At 28.5% G+C, this 21,356-nt stretch overlaps 2 protein-coding genes across 11 annotated transcripts in view; one reads left to right on the plus strand and one right to left on the minus strand.

The window, feature by feature from the left end:
- The first annotated feature begins 4,565 nt into the window (after positions 1–4,565).
- On the plus strand, positions 4,566–8,446 carry LOC148230697 (poly(ADP-ribose) glycohydrolase-like). Of its 2 annotated transcripts, none has more exons than XM_088194153.1 (13): positions 4,566–4,662; positions 4,736–4,857; positions 4,921–5,180; positions 5,247–5,405; positions 5,464–5,573; positions 5,647–5,790; positions 5,851–5,930; positions 6,267–6,432; positions 6,499–6,629; positions 6,704–6,891; positions 7,413–7,656; positions 7,722–7,834; positions 7,899–8,446. In XM_088194153.1, exons 2-13 carry the CDS (start codon positions 4,761–4,763, stop codon positions 8,391–8,393), a joined length of 2,187 nt encoding a protein of 728 aa, XP_088050279.1. In that variant the 5' UTR covers positions 4,566–4,662; positions 4,736–4,760; the 3' UTR covers positions 8,394–8,446. The 2 variants fall into 2 exon arrangements, with proteins under 2 accessions (XP_088050279.1, XP_088050278.1); XM_088194152.1 differs by having other exon boundaries at positions 4,566–4,631.
- Positions 8,447–14,181: 5,735 nt separating this feature from the next.
- Positions 14,182–21,356, minus strand: part of bru3 (CUGBP Elav-like family member bruno 3) — a 731,908-nt gene continuing 724,733 nt past the window's right edge. For 8 of the 9 annotated variants that reach the window (XM_088194155.1, XM_088194159.1, XM_088194163.1 and 5 more), the window contains 6 exons: positions 20,492–20,738; positions 20,183–20,347; positions 19,184–19,312; positions 17,469–17,546; positions 16,721–16,897; positions 14,182–16,164 (listed from right to left, as the gene is read on the minus strand). In XM_088194155.1, the coding sequence (XP_088050281.1) occupies positions 16,037–16,164; positions 16,721–16,897; positions 17,469–17,546; positions 19,184–19,312; positions 20,183–20,347; positions 20,492–20,738 (924 nt within the window). In that variant the 3' untranslated portion in view covers positions 14,182–16,036. The remainder of the gene's footprint in view (positions 16,165–16,720; positions 16,898–17,468; positions 17,547–19,183; positions 19,313–20,182; positions 20,348–20,491; positions 20,739–21,356) is intronic. The other variant, XM_088194154.1, reaches the window with a different exon arrangement.

The following is a 21,356-nucleotide window of genomic DNA, read 5'->3' on the forward strand; positions in this document are numbered from 1 at the left end:
CTGCAAAAAATGTATGGGGGGAGGGGCAATTTTAAGGATCGCCCTGGGCGGTACAAACCCTAACTACGCCACTGGCTATATCGCCTTATTTAATTTATTAAGCATATATGTAAAATATTGTTGCGCAATAACTGTTTCTATAAAATAGTTATTTAAACATAATTTTATATTATTATCTAACACATATTTAAAGTTATTAAATATATGTATATTTAGTTTTATTCTCATTTAGCTTAAGTAAATTATTTTTTACCAATCTTTCTATTATTCTTAATTCGTTATTTAAGTTATTTACAACTTCTTCAACATTATTACTAGCAAAAAAATAAAGTGTCGACTTTAAACTTATGTATTTTACATTAATCTATATTATTATTTATATCATTAATATATATTATAAACACATATGGATATTTTTTGACCCTTATGGTATTCTTTCTCTTTTGAATAAGCATAATTTTTTTTAAATAAATATTAAAACTCTTTCACTCATTTATATAATCTCCAATTTCTTTAAAAGCTCTATTGAAATCCAGAAAAACTGCTCAAATCATTTTATTCGTATTCTTGCATATCAACTATTTATTTATCACTACTTTTAATGCAGATTCTGCTAAATGTTTTCTTCTGAATCTCGATTGATATCTACACTTAATGTTTTGTGAAATGTTTTAATCCTTTAATTGTTTGATTACAAATTCTTCTATCACATTTTATATTTAATGCATATGGCATAGATATTAAAGTCTTAGGTAAAATATGACATTTTCTACCTCAGATTTTAATATGTGCGGTCTAGTTTCAAGTTGGTTCTCATTTGTTATGGATTCTCCATGGCGCCAAAAACTAATATTTTTCGCTTTGTGTCTTTCAGCAGTACACATTTTTCTCGATTTAGTCCTAATGTTTTTTTTTTTATTTTGTGTAAATTATATTCGACGTGTTTTTATACCAAATTTCTATTTCTTAGCATTTTTAATTTATCCAAATATTTTTTGCCTTTATATTTATTATGTTTTTAATTTCATAAGTTTTAATATTTATACCGTCATCCAGTGCTACATTTTAAATTATTTCTAATTAAATTAAAGACTTCTTAATCTTAAAAAACTTCTATCCCACTTGAATCATTGTCGTGTTTTTTGGTATATTTCATTTATTCTTTGATTTCCCAGTAAAATTATTCAATTTTCTCGTCATCTTAACAAGCAAATGATGTATTAAATTGACAGAGAAATTGATAGCCACCAAAATCGCTATTAAATAGTTATAAAAATACGCCCAAAGAAATAAACAAAATCTAAAATAAACAACGAAAAATCTATAAAAAATTCCTTATAATTTTATTTTATTAGATATGTAAGAAAATTTAATACTTATGAATTAACCAATAATTTCTATCCTTTATAAATAAAACCGTAGATAAAAAAAGCAAATAAATCTAGAATACAAATGAATCACAAATAGCGGTTGATATTAGTTTCATATATAAGTCTAATTACCATTTAATTAAAAATAAATATATTTTAATTTTATAGATGATCAAGAGTTAATTATTTTTTTGTAGAAACACTTCCATGGTTAGCACAGGGTGGGGGCGGTGGAGAATCCGTGCAAACAAGGGGATCTGCGACGCGCCACAGAAAAAGTCCCGTTAAAAATGTTCGATCACGTTCTGCGGCCTAACGCAGCCACCCCCATTAGTTTATAAGTGGCGTATTGTTGATTTACAGATTTTCTCTAGCTAATTCTTTTTCGCTATGGAGCTTCGACATTCTACCGACAAAGCTTTGTCTTTCCATCACCAATTGCCGCTACACACGGCTGTGCATATTTTTAAAACATATTTTTAAGCCACCTTTTCATAATATAAAACAATATGAACAAAAAGATTTAGTAAAATAATAAGATTTATTTGTGAGGGCTTAATTGATTATATTATGTATCTGTAAAAAAAATATTTTATATTAGATGTTATAACCAGGGCTGTGGAGTCGGAGTCGGAGTCAGAGTTGGAGTTGGAGTCGGAGTCGTGGAGTCGTGGTGTTTTGGCCGGAGTTAGAGTCGGAGTGGGAGTCGTGAAAAATGAGCGACTCCAACCATTTTTTCTATAAAATGCATTTTTTTAAATTACTAAATTTTTATTGCGTAATAATGCATGTGTATAGCGTATGAATATTAAATACCTGATAAAATTAAACTTTTTGTCGAAGTTGGAGTCGGAGTCGGAGTGGAGTCGTGTTGTTGGTAAATATCGGAATTAGAGTCGGAGTCGGAGTAGTGTTTTTTTTTAAACGACTCCGCAGCCCTGTTTATAACAGCAAAAAAGAATATTAAATATTACAAACAAATAATTCATTTAAATCGGGCCCTCAACTTTTTGGGTTTTAAATTTAAGTTTTGCTTTGTTCTGATTTTTTAAAATCTATTTTTAAATTTAATGGTGCAAATTTAGGATTTTCAATGATAGTTAAAATGGCAAATTTAGGATTTTCAATGATAGTCTATAAAATACTACTTTTATTATTATATTTTCAATACATTTGAAAATAGGTTTACAACTTGACTAAATATTTACAAAGGAAAGCAGTTTATATTATTTAAAGTTAGGTTTGAAACTTAGATATTTAATGATATAACTAAATATTGTATGTCATTTATGATTAGGTCTAAAACTTAGCTAGATAATAATAAAATTTAACATTGTACAATGAAATCTCAGTATAGCGAAGGCCACAAGACCAATGAATAAATTTTGTTATATTGAACGTAAGGAAGATGATATATATTTATTTTATTTTTAATTACCATATTACTACAGCGTCTAAATAACCTCCTCTAAGATTGACAGATCGTTTTTTGTCCATTTTTAAGGATGCTGTAACAAACACATAAAATTTGTTAAAAAAATGTTTTATAAAAAAAGTTTGAGGGTCGGTGAAACACCTTGAATGTCGCTTGTGAACACATCCGGCACTCGCCAAGTCATGGACGAAATGAATTCGAAGAAATATTGTGTCAAATTGTAACATCATTCTTAAATTCAGATCAAAATATTTTGTTATACTGATTAGTCTTCATTACAATGAAAACATTTTGTATGAGTCTATCAGGGACAAATTGAAGATTCGTTATACTAGGAATTTCGATATTTCGATATTCGTTACAAAGAGATTACGTTTTAAAATCGGTTTGCAACTTTACTAAATATTAATAAAACAAAAAAATACCAAAATGTTTTCTACATAAAAAATAATATTAAAATGTAATATTTTGTGGCATTTAAAAGTAGGTTTACAGTTCAAATAAATATTAATAATAAATAGCATCGGTTAAACATCCGCTCAAAAATATGACTGATATTAAAAAAATATTTTGTTGCACTTTAATTATGCTACAACACAATCAATCACCTATAGTTGGGGCAATATAAGCGATTATAAATCATTGATTGTGTTTTAGCGTATTTTAGGTGTTGAGAACCCGTGTTAACGCTACATATAACACTCATAAATTACATTTTTAGTAATAAGAACGTTTTTTTAGCTACACTTTAAGTTATTTTATAATTAAAAAAATTGTATATATGTTTTATGAGTAAATATAGAAGCCAGATTTTCATTACATTTACTAATTAGAAAGAAACAATAAACTGAAAATATCAAGCACATAATCTCTTACTTTAGACCAAAAGTGGACAGTATGCACAATATGCGCTTTAATAATATTATTAATTTTGAGACCTTGGTCTATTTTTATTAAAAAATATTTTGATATATATATTTTTTAAAGTAAATTTTTTTTCTGCGCAGCGTTATATATTTTAATAATTAAAGTGCAAAAAGTTTTCACTGTATTTAATATTTATATTAACCTAAGCATATTTTAAATCTATAATAAACTAAGAATATTTGAAATCCATAATAAAATAAAAATTATTTTTATGGTTGAAAAAATATTTTTAATAAATCCTAAAATATAATTCTGAAACTTTATAATTTAAAAAATGTTTAAATTAGTGTTATAAAATTTTGTGTGGTTTCCTTTCAAAGGCGTCAGTAAGAGCGATTTTTGCAACATCATATGATTAATGACAGCACTTTACGCGCTATTGTGACAGCGTGAATAGTAATTATTTTGAGACACTGCTCCTTTTTGTTGAACACATTTTTTCAAGCGAAATTTTAAAAATTCTCTAAAAACTATAACATTAAATTGCCAACGTTCGCTAAAATTTAAGCACACCTTTTTTCTGTATAGAGAAGATGATACAAACCCACATTATTTATATTATATTTTAAATCCCGTATAAACTTAACATATATTTCTAAAGTAATTAAAATATTTTTTTTAGAATTTGATGATTTTTCTACATATTTTGATAAGTGTTTTACAATTTGAATCGATAAAATCAATTGCGTAGTTTGTACTCAAGCGTGTCCAAAACCGGGATTTTTTTTAACTCTCAAATTTGCTTACACGTGACTACTCGCTGCGTTTAGTGTATTTATTAATTAATAAAAAAATAATTTGGCCAAAACGTAATGGCCGAATTTGTTGGTGTTAGAGTATACGTCAACGTGACAGTTGTTTCGCGCGTTCATTGGCGTCGTTACACATTCACTATTTTTGTACGGAAACGGGAAACAAGAATCTAAATTAGTTTGATATTTTACGTTAATTAGTTTTAACGTTTTAAAAGTATTTTTTTTCACAATTTTTTTGTTTATGATAGCCTTGTTTATAAATTTAATACAATTATGGCCCAGAATGACGCAAGAATGAAAGACTCTCCTGATTTATTTTTTGACTCACAAGAGGGAATGGATTTCGAAGAACTAGACATTGATGATATAAGTAATGAATACAATACATTGCATATCTTATTTATACTTATATTAAGTGTTGTTTTGTTGATAGTTGACAAAGAGCAAAAGAAATCGCAGAGTTGGCGCGGTACTCCTTTAAATGAAATATATAATGGTGATACTCCGTGGGTCGCCCCTGAATTTCCGACCATAATACCTGGATATAACCACTCTGTATTATATCACATACCAAAGAGTAGTCCGTCCAAACTGATGGGTTGTCCTCCTGCACCACAGAATGGTAAAGATTTATGGGATAAAAATTATGTTAGGATGCCATATTCCAAAGAAAGCTTGTATCCAGTCGAAGAGGTTATTATATTTTAATTTAATCAGAATATGGTTCATGTTTCGTTGTATATTTAATATTCATTTTAGTGCGGCAAAGTTATTTTGAAAAATCGATGGAGTTTAATCGTCAACGCTTTATCGAAACCCATCAGAAATTCTGAACAATTTGAGTCGGCTGTATTAGAGTATAATACTAAATTTCAAAAGCTATGGAAATTTGAGACTCTACATACACTATTTGGAGAGGTATTTTTTATTTAAACTAAATAGTTGGTTGATAAAAAATAATGTTTTTTATTAATAGCATCTAGATGAAGATGAGTCAGAGTTCTTTTTTACTGATACCTTACCTAGAATTAAAGAGCTTGTTTTAAAAACACCTCAAATAATTCCTTCTCCAATACCATTACTGAGGTGAGTTTATGTATTTACAATACTTTTTACAATAAGTCCAAATTCCTGATATTCTTTATTTTTCTGATTTCAGACAAGGTCAAAATCGTTCCATATCTCTAAGTCAATGGCAGATCGCTTGTCTTTTAGCGAACGCATTCTTTTGTACGTTTCCTAGAAGAAACTCACGTAAAGCAAATTCTGAATATTCATCTTATCCGGATATCAACTTTAATAGGTATTAAACAATGTACTTGTCAAATATTATAATTATAATACAAAATAATATTTTTTTCAGATTATTTATGAGCGGTTCAAATAGTGTGCTAGAAAAAGTGAAATGTATTTGTCACTATTTTCGACGAGTATGCATTAAAGGTATATATAATTTTATTATAAATTTAACTACTAGATTAGTGATTCTATTATTACATATTTTACCAGTTATTTACAAATACATAAGGGGTCAGCAGAGCACAATGTATCCTCTATGGTTTTCTAGCGACGTATACTCTTGTTTTTACACAATACAACAACTTTATTCCAAATCTACTTAATTTTAATCGAATATCTTTAGACCAATGTTTTGACAATAATATTATGTTATTGTAACATTTTTGCTAGCAACTGTATATAAACATGTTATATTCTGGGTACAAGTAAAAAAATATTGTAAACCACTAAACTAGATATAAATCATTTCATTTATTTTAGTGCCTACTGGTGTTGTAACATTCACTAGACACAGCATTGATCTAAAAGATTGTCCCGATTGGTCAAAATCTGGTAATTTTGTTGGCTCAGTTCCAATACACGTTAATTCCAAAGGAACTATTGAAGATGATGGGGTAGGACTACTGCAAGTTGATTTTGCCAACAAGTAAGATATTGTACACGTCAATATAAAACATAACACATGAATTATAATATGTATTTATTTGCTTAGATTTTTAGGTGGCGGAGTATTAAATTATGGGTGTGTTCAAGAAGAAATTAGATTTGTGATATGTCCGGAATTCTTAGTATCTATGCTGTTTACCGAATGTTTGAAATCCACTGAGGCGTTGCTAATGATTGGTGACTATTTTATTTATATTAAATTAGTATTATATAATAATTAAACATTAATTGCATTTTTTTATTTTAAATAGGTTGTGAACGATATAGCAATTATAGAGGATATTCTGATTCTTTTATATGGCATAGCAACCATGAAGATAAAACTGTTCGTGATTCAAACGGCAGACTTAGATGTGCCGTTATCGCTATAGATGCATTACAATTTTATAATTCATCTGTTCAGTATCGTACGGATAATATATTAAGAGAATTAAATAAGGTATTGATGTTTTATTATTACATTTTCAATAGTCAGTGCACAATAACATAGTTCAAGGCGTTATCGGCGTATGCTCTTATATTTCTCCCCGTAATTAGTCGTTTGCCCTAAGAGCTGTACTGGTATATGTAAATACCAGGGCTGTGGAGTCGGAGTTGGAGTTGGAGCCGGTGGAGTCTGAGCATTGTAAGCCAAGTCGGAGTCGTAAAAAGTCGATGAACACCGACATTTATAATTTATAATTGACACAATAAAGACATGGCAGTGTTGGTTTGTCATTCTCTTGAAACGATTTTCTTTCACTATTTTTATATTTAAATACGTTTTATTTATTATAATTCTTGGCTTGCTAAAAAATTGTTTTATTAGTTCTAATTAAGTCCTGTTCTCAGCGATTGCGTGAAATCTGTGTGTATTTTCTTTTGTCCACTGACTTGGAAAAAATATACTGTAGGTTATAATATTCGGTACACATTTAGTATATGGCTATACTAATATAAAAATATTTAATTTATTTATAGGCTCATGTAGGATTTTCGATTCATACAAATTCTAAACAGCTCGGTATGTCCTTACCTGGAGTAGCGACTGGAAACTGGGGCTGTGGTGCATTTTGTGGCTCACCATATATAAAATCACTGATTCAACTAATGGCGTGTTGTGTTTCAAGGAGACCTTTTGTTTATTATACATTCAATGATGTTGAATTGAGAGATGATATTATAAATATTTATAATTTTTTATCGCAGAACAATGTTACTATCGGTATGTTTTTTGTATATAATTGTTCATACATCTATATTTTAACTAATAATGTTGGTGTATTTAAGGTGAACTGTATGGATATTTAATCGAGTTTCATAAGTCATCAGGGAGTGCAAATCAACTTTATCCATTTATATTGCAATCGTTTAAAGATAAACAGTTAAAAATTGAGCACAAGGTAATTTTATCGTTATCAATTAAATGTATAGTTAAAACTAATTGTATGATTTTTATTATTGTAGATTCCAAAGATTTTTAAGAATTTCTTGAGCCAATCTAAACCGAGCACGTCAGTTGAGAGTGATTCAGCGATTGTTGGTAAAAGTTTTAAATTAACCGGTAATAATGAATTTCGAGAGAGACTTGGAAAAAATGATATGGATAGTTCAGAAGATAGTACAATATCATGTGAAAATGCCGGTATTAAATTATTAGTGGAAGAGCAAAGTTTAATTGAGAGCGGATCTCAATCAATTAAGGAACAATCTGATGTAAAGTCAACATTTTTTGATCAAGTATCTTTTATTACTGAAGTAAAGGATCAGATTAAAAAGAAACGGCCACTCGATTATTTCGATACGAGCGTCTCATCTGATTTTGAGAGTATGCATACTGAACAGGAAGTTAAAAATTACGACAAAAGAGTATCGAGCGTCGGGCATAGTAACAAAAATGATATTCAGCCCAGAAAAATTGGAAAAATATCTGATTACTTCTCACCGCTACATAAAAAATAAATAGTTTAAATTGCATATATTTTCATAGTGAAATTAAAATAAATATATTATTGTAATGTTGTAGTTTTTATTTTTAGATTTTGGAACTTGGTATCAGGAGTTTCGTAGGATTTTTGTAAATAAATCAATAGACACAATATAATTAAAATTATTTATTATCATTCATTACATTTCTAGCTTGCTAAACGTAAATTAGTGTTTGTATAATATAAATAATCAATTATTTTAAAATGTTTTGTAAGTAAATATACACAAAGTCAATCATATAATAAAATGAATCATGAGCATGCAACATATTAGACCTTGTGTAGATTTCGTATATTTTCTACGTCATGTCATGATAACAATCTATTTCATCGTTTGTTTTAATGTATATATATTATATGTATATATATATATATATATAAAAATCGTACTATATAACAAAATGTATTGATTGAAAATAAAATTGCAAATTCAATACATAATACGTAGAAACATGTGCAAAGTTGTGTGTATTTAGAATATTTGAAAGGTATTTATACAAAAAAATTACTAAATGTAACATTAATAAAATTGAATCAATTAAAAATAGCAATTTTATATAATATAACATGATTTTTTAAATTTTACATAGACAGGTATGTAATGAAACAATACGTTAAGTTTCAAACATTAATGACAATGCCGTTTAATGACATACACTGTTTTCCTGAGCGAGGAGGGCACGTTTCTTATTCTTCAATAAAATTCTCATTCGTTTTAGACTCGTACAACAATATTTATACATGAAACGAGAACTATTGAAACATGTCCCGCCCCAATTAAAGTCATTTGGACCCGTCCACAATGTTTAAATGACGTAATATTAACAGGAACATTTTTCTAATGCACAGTCAGAATTGCGTTTTAAAAATAAAAATTATATATACATAGCTTCTTGAGTATATACAAAAGAACCTTTCTTTACTTAACTTGTGAGTTAAATGCATGGGTTTTAAACATACATATGTATCTATATTAGTACCATTTATACATTTACTTAAGTGATTTACAACCAGAGCTGCGTTCGACGATGATCTGCCCGCTGACAAAGTAATTCTGTAATATTGTCTCATTACAGCTCTATTACCAACAACAACTATTGTGTCAACGGTTATAAATTAACAATAATTAACAGTTTTTGTAATGGTAATGGAATAAAAGGATTATATATTTTACTTAATCATATATTTGTATATATGTTTATGTGCATTTTTACATTTATCATTTTATGTACATGGTAAATTGAAATATATTGTCATCGATACAATACATTGAAAGTTTAATATATTCAATGGTAGAAATATACGGGAATGTCATTTTAACGTTTTATAATGCTCCATTGCCGTATGTTTCTATTTGGTTATTTACATAATTTGTATTAACAAATAAAAACATCTTATAATTACGAGTATAATGAGAGATTTATAGACAAGAAGTAAAGAAAGGATCCAGTGCATCGTTTTCCCGATATAATTTTCTACTATTTCATACGTGGTTTTTCTTTACAAAATTCTCATCTAAGCCTATAAATAGTATCTTAAATAAATGAATCAAATCCAAGCATAATACAAAGAGAAGCAATAAATTAAGGTCGACTTTGGAATTTCATTTTATATAAATAGTGCTTTTATAAAACCACGTTTTGTGCAAAATGAAAGTTTCTTACGATAAAATTGTTAATTAAATATGAAAATAAATATGACTAGATATAAATTTTGGCTTATCGTCAATACATTACATCTGTCTAGAGATATATAAAAAGCTCTAAAGGTATGGTTCCAGGATAATTAATCGTAATGATAAGTTTATACTTTTCTTTTTTTTTTGCTAGAAGTTACCGGTCATGATTAAAATATTGGCATTTTCGTTTTTGATTTATGCTAACTTGTATATGTGATAAAAATTTTATATATATACGACAGTGTTCCAAGTTCCAATCCGCCAAAGAAGTATCACTGTCTTCTTCAACGTTTCATTTAATTTATTTATTTAGATTTATTATAATATACAATAACTCTTACTGAGATGTTATCTTATAATTCATACAAAATTAGCATCAATGATATTTTTCTCATAACATTTATCTCAATTATTTTATGAAAGCTTTTTTTTTAATAATTGTTCTATAAGTTTATGCATTAATTATAGTCTACCTCATCTCCTGCAATAATTCGAGTTATATCTATCGTTAGATAAAAAGAAGTTTACATGGTTTAAGGCATTACTGCCGTGTTTTTTTTTTTACTAAAAATAGGTTCTAGAGGTACAAGATGATTGAAACAAATCTGTCTTCTGGTCGAGCAAGCCAATAGAGCTCGTCGGCCAATATGAGGAGCAACACAAGGAGATGAAAATTTTGATGACGGAAACGAGTCGATAACAAATTGTGCATTATCAAATGAGTAACACGCAAATTTATCTCATATGAAGTGATTTTTATATAATATATATTAAAGTCTATGATGCGTCGCTACCGTTGCAGGCTCTCTGTACAAAAAAACAAATATTCCTTTAACGGATGAAAGATACATTTTCTCAGTGGTGATAAAGTCGAGTATTTTATACACAGTCCTCGTAATAGAAAAAGACTTTATATTGTGCCCTTGAATTGGATAAAATGTTTTGATGCGAAATGTCTAAAACACAAAGACATGAATGTAGATAAATTTCGACTCTAGCGTACCTCTCACCCTATTAGCCGAAAATGCGTTTAAACAATTTGTGCATATATGCACATACATATATCTATATAAGTGGAGAGACGTATATAAATATACATACACACATATAATTATACATACATATAAGAGACATATCGGCATACATAGGACGCCTGTTGAATGAAAAAACATTTACACATAAATAATTGCAAAGCATACCCTGTATCCTAGAATCACTTCACTGCGCGATTTTTTTTTAATCAAAGTGGGGTATTTTTTTAATATATATTATATATTTATATATATATGTACTTCATAAACAATCATATCCAGCAGTTTGATCCTCAGCAAACAAGCGGCGATGCGCCTCACGTTCTAGTTTTGTGTCACGCACAATCATCAAATATTTATTTTTCTCTATGTCATTTTGGCCTCGAAAATATTTAGTGACCTAGCCTAGCAATTATATACTTTATTTTGTATTTCGATCTGCCGTAATAACCACTAGGTGTACCTAGTTCAGATAATACAATGTACATAATGAGAAAGATCTACGTTAAATGTAATAATAATATAATCATAATAATAATAATTAATCCATAATAAATAAATTACGTAATAAGTATAACGCTAAATGTATATATAATATATCATTTTAATAAAGTTATATTCCAGTCAATATACATATTATAATGCGTGTCTATATATGTTTAATATTATATTAATTAAGATAAAAAAATATTAGAAAAACATCATAAGAAGGAATGTTAGTAAGCTTGGAATGCTAAAGATCTATGTTAGTTTAACTATTGCAAGCCAGTTTAAAAGTAATTACTTAAAATATATAATTATAATTACAGATAAGATCTGCGCTCACGTAGTTATGAACGTATCCTACCTCTAAATATAACATTATCAATGTAATAATTCAGGTATATGAGTAGAGAGACTTGTCGAATCTTCATTTGATAAAAATAAAATTGTAAGTTAAAGAAACAATAATTTAAGTAACTAAATTAAAACGTTAACAACTTAACAAAAATAATACAATTATAATATTAATAATAACATATTGCACTAATATAATTTAATGTAGAACAGTGGTTGTATTGATAGTCAATATATTAGATAATACATATATAAATATTTGTTTTTGATAATGTTTGTTACGCCAAATCTTTCATGGCCTTAACCAATACTTAAGACTATTTAATAAAACTAGAATACTCAATATATTTATATACATACAGGACGTATTTGTTAAACGTTTTAGCACAAAAAAATCAATTTGATAGTCTTAAAAGCTATCAAATACAAACATCACTCATTTGCTACAATAATCACATAATTTAAAAATGTGTTAAATTTACAAAGTAAACAAGACATGTTATTTTTCTTCACAATTAACGTTCCAGTCGACAATTCAATTACATTAAAAATATCATATGTTGTAGATACAATAGCTTAAATATTTTTTTATATTGCATTTAATTAAGTGTAGATCTTATCCAGGAGTTTAAATGCATAAGTGATTACATTTACAGAATGAAAATCATACATTTTAATAATACAATACTGTTTAGATGATTTAAAAGTGTCTTATTTCAATTTGTGATTTTATTTTGTATTATTATGTGTTGCTATGTTGGTATATTGACAAAAAACATTTTGAAACTCATTTGAGAAGAAAAGAGAGAGAAATAGCTGTTGTGTCACTATTGTATTATCACATATTGCCAACTTTAATTTGTTTCAACAATGTATTATCTCCGATATTAATTAATAGTTTTTGTGAAACGGATATTTTATTTAAAATATGAACGGCAAATCTACAGTTTTATGCAATTCCTGATTTTCCTGATAAAATAATACGATGCTCTTGCAGAGAAGCATGAAGAGTGCCATAAAGCAAAACAAGTTAATTATATGAGAAGGAATGTTCTACGAAGAATTAATGATAGTTGTTTTGTATGAAAATCGATATATATTGTAAAATGAGATTTAAATTTGTAATGAATTAACATCAATGTTTCTGGAAGTTATGTGAACTGTGTCATTGTTGTAAATTAACAATATAAAAATCAAAATCAATTTAAAACACATACAGTTGAATGTAATGTATAGTTTTTATTTTAGATGTATTGATAGAAAATAATTATATTTTAATGATATTTTTACTCTCTGTAACTGAAACTTTTGACAAATACATTCTGTATATATACATACATATCCTGAAATAATAATTCTATATATACTATTATAGAATCTCTGGCCATAATATTTGACTAGAGGCATCGGCGCACACTAGCGGCTGCCGGGCGCGCTCGAACGCGCTACCCTTGACCCCGGAAACATAAAAAAACACAAATATCAACTTGAAAAGAATGCAATATCGAATCCGAGTCCCTTAGCCTTCTAACCCTAACCCCACTAATCCTACCGACGTGCTAGTTGTCGCGCACGTGGTACCAAACCGTGCACCGGCAGCACCTATCCAATTATAATTACCTAAAAAATTGTTTTACATGAGATATTTTTTTGTTTAAATTATCGTGATGCACAACGTCACGTTCCCGATATTAGCAATAAAATTTAAAACTTTTTTTGATTTTTTTAATTTTTAAAATTTCATTTAAACTAAGTTTTTAAATTCAAGACCGACTACTGTCTCTTTTTACTAAACGCTAGTGTATTTATTTTTAATATTTTTTGTCTCGTGATGGTAATTTATAAACGCTTTAATCGTTAATATATATATTATATAATTATATTGGTACTTTTTTGTTTTACTTTCTTCATTCATTTAAATCTTGATTACGACTCTAAAATTTTAGTAGAAATATTACACTATTTTTTTTCTTCCTCGCCATCTCTTGTATAATATTTTATTAATATATACATATATATGTATATATGTATATATAAATATATATATATATATATATATATATATATATATATATATATATATATATATATATATATATATATATATATATATATATATATATATATATATATATATATATATATATATATATATATATATATATATATATATATATATATATATATATTTATATATATAAATAATAATCGGTCGAGTGGCTTATGAACCGTTGGCCCATTTTCTAGCCTCGGCTGGGAAACTGGAGCGCGCCTTGGGCAAAGACTGCTGCTAAGGTGAAAAAACACTCAACTCAAAGACAAGAAGAAACGGCCTGTACAATCCATACACTGATTTGTTTTGTTTATCACAGCACATTTGGAATTTTATCTCATGTAACACTCAACGTGAACCGGCGGCGTCTTACACTAAGGAGCTGTACCTGAGTTTTCACCGAATCCAGATACGAATATGGACACAGCGTTAACGCGGAAGCTGCTTTCTTTCGAATCACTGCCCCTGTTTTTCAATTTCAATATTTAATTAATTTAAGTATATTTTTAATTTAATTTTTTTGGCGTGAAATGAAAACTTCTAGGACGTAAACAGTGGTATTAAAGCGAATTTCTTTCAAAATTTGTACTAAGATACACAAGCACAAAATTGTATTTTCTTTTAATTATATTCCCCTATAATAAATCTCAGCCGTCTGATTCTACGATTCCGATATTTTTTTTTAAATATTACTTAACAAAATATAGGCTCTTTTTTATTGATTTTCCATTGTGTTTTTTTATCTTTCTTTTTATTTATCCCATCGAAAGAGATTCTCGGTTCAGTTCATTAAGGCGCTAGATCATATTAGTCAGCTTATCGTTATTGGAGGGTAAATATTATATAAAGGTAATGCATTTTTTATATACACACCTTAATGAATTGAACGCAACGGTTGTCTGCGAGACAATATTATTAATATATGCTGACTAGAACCCTTTTTCATCTATAATACAGTACGTTTTTCTTTAATATTTAATAATAATAATATATTTTGTCCATATATACATATATGCATATATATGTATACATACACATACACACATATACATATATAATATAATATAAATATATAATCAGTTTGGCTTAAGTACAAGCGAAACGCTGGCTTCGTAAAGTCAACATTGTAATAAATAAATAAGTGTAATATTACTAAGATATATGTAAGTATTTTTAATGAGAATATTGTAATCATCTTCATAATAAAGACAGTAATAATAAGAAGAAGAATGAATGATAATGGTAATCAATCAATTAATTAATATAGTATAATAATAAAAAAACGAATTTATTTAATATAATAATTTATATAATAAATATAATGATAAGAATGAAGCTTCCTACAAGCTGTTTTTTTGGTATTATGACTATCTAGTATACTTACCAATGTGGCAATATATAATATATATATTATGGCAATGTGACAATATATACACGCATATATACACATATATGCATATACACATATACATACGTATGCATTATGTATACGATTTTGTATATTAATAATTTAATTACAAATAATTCCTTTAAGGTCAGTGATATATTAAATAGACCTGCCGATTAATTAACTATATAAGATTTTTGATACGGCAGTCAATAACTGTTATGCACAGTCGACATTACGATTTACTATAATATTTTTAAATTCATAACAATGATTTGTATTATGCTTTATCGATGGCGTACCACTAACAACTCGCATATTCTAATCATAATAATTAAATTAAAAAACGATAACTAACGCATGAATGAAAAAAATTCGTTTCACGTGTGACGTTGATGTAGTTTATAAATTCGATTTTTCTCCCAAATTATATAAGAGGTAATCCAAATTTAATATGTATATAACAATTAAAGTTTTTTTAATATATTATATGTATATAATAATATTATAGTTTACAAAATTAACTATTAATTTGGTTATGTCGTATTATTTCAAGAAGATATGCACCTAAGTTAGAGTTTGGCTGAATTAATGGCATCAAGCCAGCGAATGGCATGGAAAGAGGGCTGGGTTAGTACGGCCTGTTGGCATCCTTGGGTCGTTTCAGTTGGACCTTCAATCTCTTCATTCCGATCTGGAAGCCGTTCATCGCTTGAATTGCAGCCTGGGCGGATGCTGGGTTGTCAAATGAGACGAAACCTGAAAAGTTACATCAGAAACATGTTAAAAAAGTGCTAAATATATAATAAAGAAAGAAACATTTATAAAGAATAAAATAATATATTTATAAACAAAAAAGATATTTATTTACATATTAAAAAGATATTTATTTATAGAGAAATATTTTTGAAGAACAAACATATTTTCTGAAATAATAATATATGACAATTAAAATAAATAAAATAATATAATATATTGGGACCACCCATAATCGTTGCGTCGACATTATAGGTATTATAAAAGTGTAAATAAATATAGCACTTAATAAGTAAAAAAATTGAGTACTTGTGAACAGCAATGAAAAATTAATATATTATTTATGATACGATTGCAAAGGAAATGAGCTAATAAAAGTATAATACTAAATAATTTTGTGATGCGTTAAAATGCATGTTTTTTTCTGCATAACTATATTTTTAAACGAACAAGAAAGGCGTTCTTCCTACTATTTTCGTAATATAATTTGTTGAATGACTTAAATATATATAATTGCCTTTCGTTATAAAAATAAAAAAATATATTTATTAAATCTTACCGAAACATTTGCTCTGGTTTGTGGCCCTGTCGATAAACACTTTGCTGCTTATCACATTGCCAAAGGGTAAGAACATCTGCATTAGCTCAGCGTCGCCAAACTCTTGCGGTAAGTGGTAAATGAAAAGGTTGCAGCCCTCAGGCCCAGAGATTGAGCATCCTGGGAACATAAGAAAATCTTTAAAGAACTCAAAAAATCTGTCTATAACCCAAACATGATGCGCTTAAACCTAGTGAAATAATATTTGGAGAAATAAAAATAAAATCACATAAGAAATATACATATCTCAAACAATGACAATGATTTATGGTTTTGTATAGGATGCTCATAAAAATGCACCATTAATCTGATATACAAATATAATGTTTAATATAATATGTATGTATATATTTTGTGCAACATTTGGTTACAAGACATTTATACATTAAACATCAACATATATATAATAGTGCACCAACAACGACACAACACAGAAACTACACGTATGTATTTAAATAATAAATATGTATAATATACATACATACATAAGCATGTGTGTATATTTTAATTGACATATACCGCCAATCGTTTTATTAAGATATATATTTTTTTTTAATTTTTGAAATGTGCTACTTTGGATTGGATTAATTAATATTTAGTAAAAGGTCAAAAGGGTGAATTTATGAAAATAAATATTAGTATTTTTTATTTTATCAATTAAGGGGAAAATTGGCGAAATATGTGATTGCCGAACAGGGCCTCAACTTACCTTCTCTTTGTGCCGCGGCGATTGTTGAAATAGGCGGCGGAATCGGCTGCGGGAACTGCCCATACACAGCAGGGTAGGCTGCCAAACATTATTACAATCATAACACCATTTATATATATATAGAAATATTTTTTTCAGCGTGCATGACACGTAGATAATACACATTTACATTCTGGTTGTTCTAAGAATGTATCACTAAACGCACCCCCACCATTTCTATTTTTATATTATTCTGTTCATCCGGCTATATCAAAGCTTAAAATGGCATAAGTTATGTGTATGTACAAAAATTACTATTTTTGTCTCAAGTGATACATTCTTAGAGTAACTATCAACGTACATATATGCGTAGCATTTTTTGGTTATAATATATAATATATATAATAAAATTTTAACATAAGAGGCACCCATATTTAAAAATTTTTTTTTATATATTGTAGTTAATATTTAAAATATACTTTGCTATTAATATTCAATATAAAAGGATTTTTTTACTATTCAATAGCAATAAAACATTAATCGTTTAAACGTAACCGTGAATATAAATTAAAATATAATATAAAAATATAGTTCAACACGAATTAAACTGCCTCTTAATTTTCCGAACAGATCGTATATTTATTATTAATTTTCCATGCATTTAGATTAAATATTATTAAAATTTATGTTCCCGTTTGATTATTTATATTTGTGTTTATCATGCAACATAAATATATAAGCTATATATTTATGTATTTTCATATAGACATGCCTTGTGTTTGATTTTGCTATAGAAAGTTCAAAATCTAAATAGACTTTTATTTGTTATATTAAAAAACATATTATTAGAACTATGTCTAATATAAAATTGAACGATCTTAGCAAAATACGAATTAAGAGCCTTCCACAACATTTTAATGTATACTTTTAATTAATTAAAGTTTGTATTATACAAATAGACAATTTTTAATCAAAATATGTGAATTGCTCAATTTATAACCGATTATAACACTGTGCAACATATTCGTTCAATATTAAGCTTGCACTAAATAATAATATGTTTATATCATATAAAGATTGATGCATTAATTGCTGCAAACAAACGTGAATATCTCCGCTGTTTTATTATTATTTTTTGCTTATAATATTTTTTATTAGAGCTGGTGACATTATGACCAATGATTCGCACTGTTTCATGATGTGATATTGTATCAATTATCTAAATGAATAGATCTTCTAGAATGAAATAAATTAATTCACATTTGTGAAAAGTATGCTAATATAATTTTAATAAAAAATATCAAGAGGTATTCACATTATTTTTTTGGCAACATTCGTGCATCACTCTTCAAATAATAAATACATTTATTATAGGTATATTTTTTTAATGAATGTCGTTGTCCATCGAGAACACACTTTCGTTTGTCGCATGATACAACATAAAGTGGTTTTACGACATCGAAACGCAAATACGAGTGCAAAACACTTATACACGTTTATTTGTGTGTTCAACATTTACGATGATATAAAATAATAAAATGTTGAAGTGAATATGCGTATTTATATAATATATATAATATTTCGTGTTTGTGAATGAGAACAAAACATGTTTTTCAGATAGATATAATTCAGTCTTTAAATACAATTTAATGTTGAAATGAATCTGAATCGTATCTATCTATTGGCATGTGACAGACACCACGTTTGTGTATTAAGATATAGTTTGTGATCCTCACCGACGCCAGGATAGGGTTGCATCCCTGGGTAGGCAGCGTGTTGAAGGGCTGCCTCTCCGTTGGGTAGTCCTTGCGCTGTTACTGGCACCGCCGATATCAAGTCCGGATGATCTGGAAATCCAGGCAGTACTATTTGAGTTAAAAACAAATAAAACATAAAAATGCATTAATAATGAGCATTGGACATTTATAGTATGGTATAGAGCAAGGAGGGCCAAACTTTTGAGAAATGAAGTATATTTTATATAATAAATATTTTAAAAATCATCAGTGATCTTCAGTAAAACTTAAAATTTTGACCATCCATGAAATATTATCAGTAATCTTATAATTTTAAAATGGAACAAATATGATTTGGTATATAACTAACATGTTTTATTAGGTTTATTAAAATATAATAAAAATATATAAACAGACAAACTTGTTACTTTTACATTTATTACATAATTGGCAATGTAGTAAAAATTCATGTCACATCTTATCATGTTTACTTTATTTTTTTAGGCGCATATATGTACATAAGTCGAGAAAAGTTTAAACAGTATCGTAAAACGGGCCCAATTGTCGAATTAATTCATGAGCTAAATGTGCTAAAAACAACTTGTGAACTATATATGCAGTGGCGTAGCTATGATGGGGCAGAGGGGGCGGGCCGCCCCGGGCGGCACTTGCTTGGGGGCGGCATATTCGCGATGGATTGATTTTATGACCCTGCAAAAATTATTGCGAGGGGGGGGGGCAATTTTAAGGATCGCTCTGGGCGGCACATACCGTAGCTACGCCACTGACTATATGTACTTAAAAATATTTTTTTTATACATTTAGTACATTTTCAGACTAATGCAATTGTTAATAATTTTAATGCAACTTTTTTTAAGATACAATTTTAAGTTAGATATTAAATAAAAATTACTTGTTTGACGGTATTACTCTCACGAGCTACATAAAATGACTTCGCGGTCAAGTCGAAGATTTCAAGTAAGAATAAGTGTTACTTACGTCCAGTGAAGGTTTGGTGAATCCCGTTTGTATAGACGGTTTCTTGTGGGGGTGGTTGACCGTTTGTGGTCTGCGCCGCCATGTTAAAGGTGGGCATCGTAGGAGAAGGCAGAGACGGTAGAGCTCCGTTCAGAGGCTGCGCCCCACCTGTACCTATCGCTAAACCTAGTCATAAAAAATACAATTATAATAATAGTTTTACGAGAATACGACAAGAGAATACGGCACGTCCATATGATGGTCAAGGCATCGGCTGGTTGTGTTTGACTATTATTTGGACGACCCTTAAGACCGAGGTATGATGAATACCTGACGTCGGTGGGACAACCGAGTTGGGCATGCCGTTGAGGGCGTGCGGTAATTGCGTCGCAAGTGCCGCCATCGGATTGATGTATGTACCTTGGGCGGTGGCAGCCGCCATCAGCGCCGCCTGCTGCTGCAGCCACGTGTCCTCGCACAGCTCGCCGTTGAACTTCGGCGCCATCTGGCGATGCCAAAAAAGGGCAGCGGGGTCAACATCTTTCATAAAACAGTCTGCGGAGCCCTCGAGTGTGGCCTGTATTGTTTTAAAGGGAAATAAAACATGTTTAAGTAAACAGAAACAAAAATTTTCTCGATACTTGGTAAAAAGTATCGAAAAAAATCTCGCTATGAGCTATAAATTAAAACAGATTTCAGATTGCACAGCTTTACTTTGCATGAAAGGCTTAATTGAATACACTTATTTAGTGATATTAATTATTAATAATACGACCAGAAAATAGGTCATTTATTTTTAAATAGTTGTGCATTAAGAAAATTATAAATATTACAATAAAAGGTAATATAATTTATATATATTATATATAATATAATAATAATTCACAATGAAATGGGGTGAAATGGTGTTATATATTTTTGGATTGAAATTTCATTGCTTTTAAATGAGAATATTATGACATGATATGAAAATATTGGTTAAAATTTATTCAAACTGAATTTTGGGTCAAGACGAGGGCGCTTCACTTCTCAGAAGTCAAAAATTCATGTCAAAAGCAATAAAATCGTGACGACCCAATATCTGGAACGGGTACAGGGTATATCCTAAATAAATGATATATAAATAATAGGTAAGAAGTCTATTTTTGTAATCATATAAGTTGTACCGCAGTGGATTCAATAAGAAAAAAGTGTC

This window comes from Plectrocnemia conspersa, unplaced genomic scaffold, assembly GCF_051122295.1.
Source record: "Plectrocnemia conspersa isolate PC_06_02 unplaced genomic scaffold, ASM5112229v1 ptg000010l, whole genome shotgun sequence".
In the NCBI taxonomy this organism is placed as follows: Eukaryota; Metazoa; Arthropoda; class Insecta; order Trichoptera; family Polycentropodidae; genus Plectrocnemia; species Plectrocnemia conspersa.

Bases quoted from the DNA above. Each gene is read 5' to 3' on its own strand.
- LOC148230697 (XM_088194153.1), top strand. From the start codon at position 4,761: ATGGCCCAGAATGACGCAAGAATGAAAGACTCTCCTGATTTATTTTTT. The intron at 6,630-6,703 runs GTGACTATTTTA...TATTTTAAATAG, and splicing joins TGAGGCGTTGCTAATGATTG to GTTGTGAACGATATAGCAAT. The intron at 7,657-7,721 runs GTATGTTTTTTG...GGTGTATTTAAG, and splicing joins GCAGAACAATGTTACTATCG to GTGAACTGTATGGATATTTA.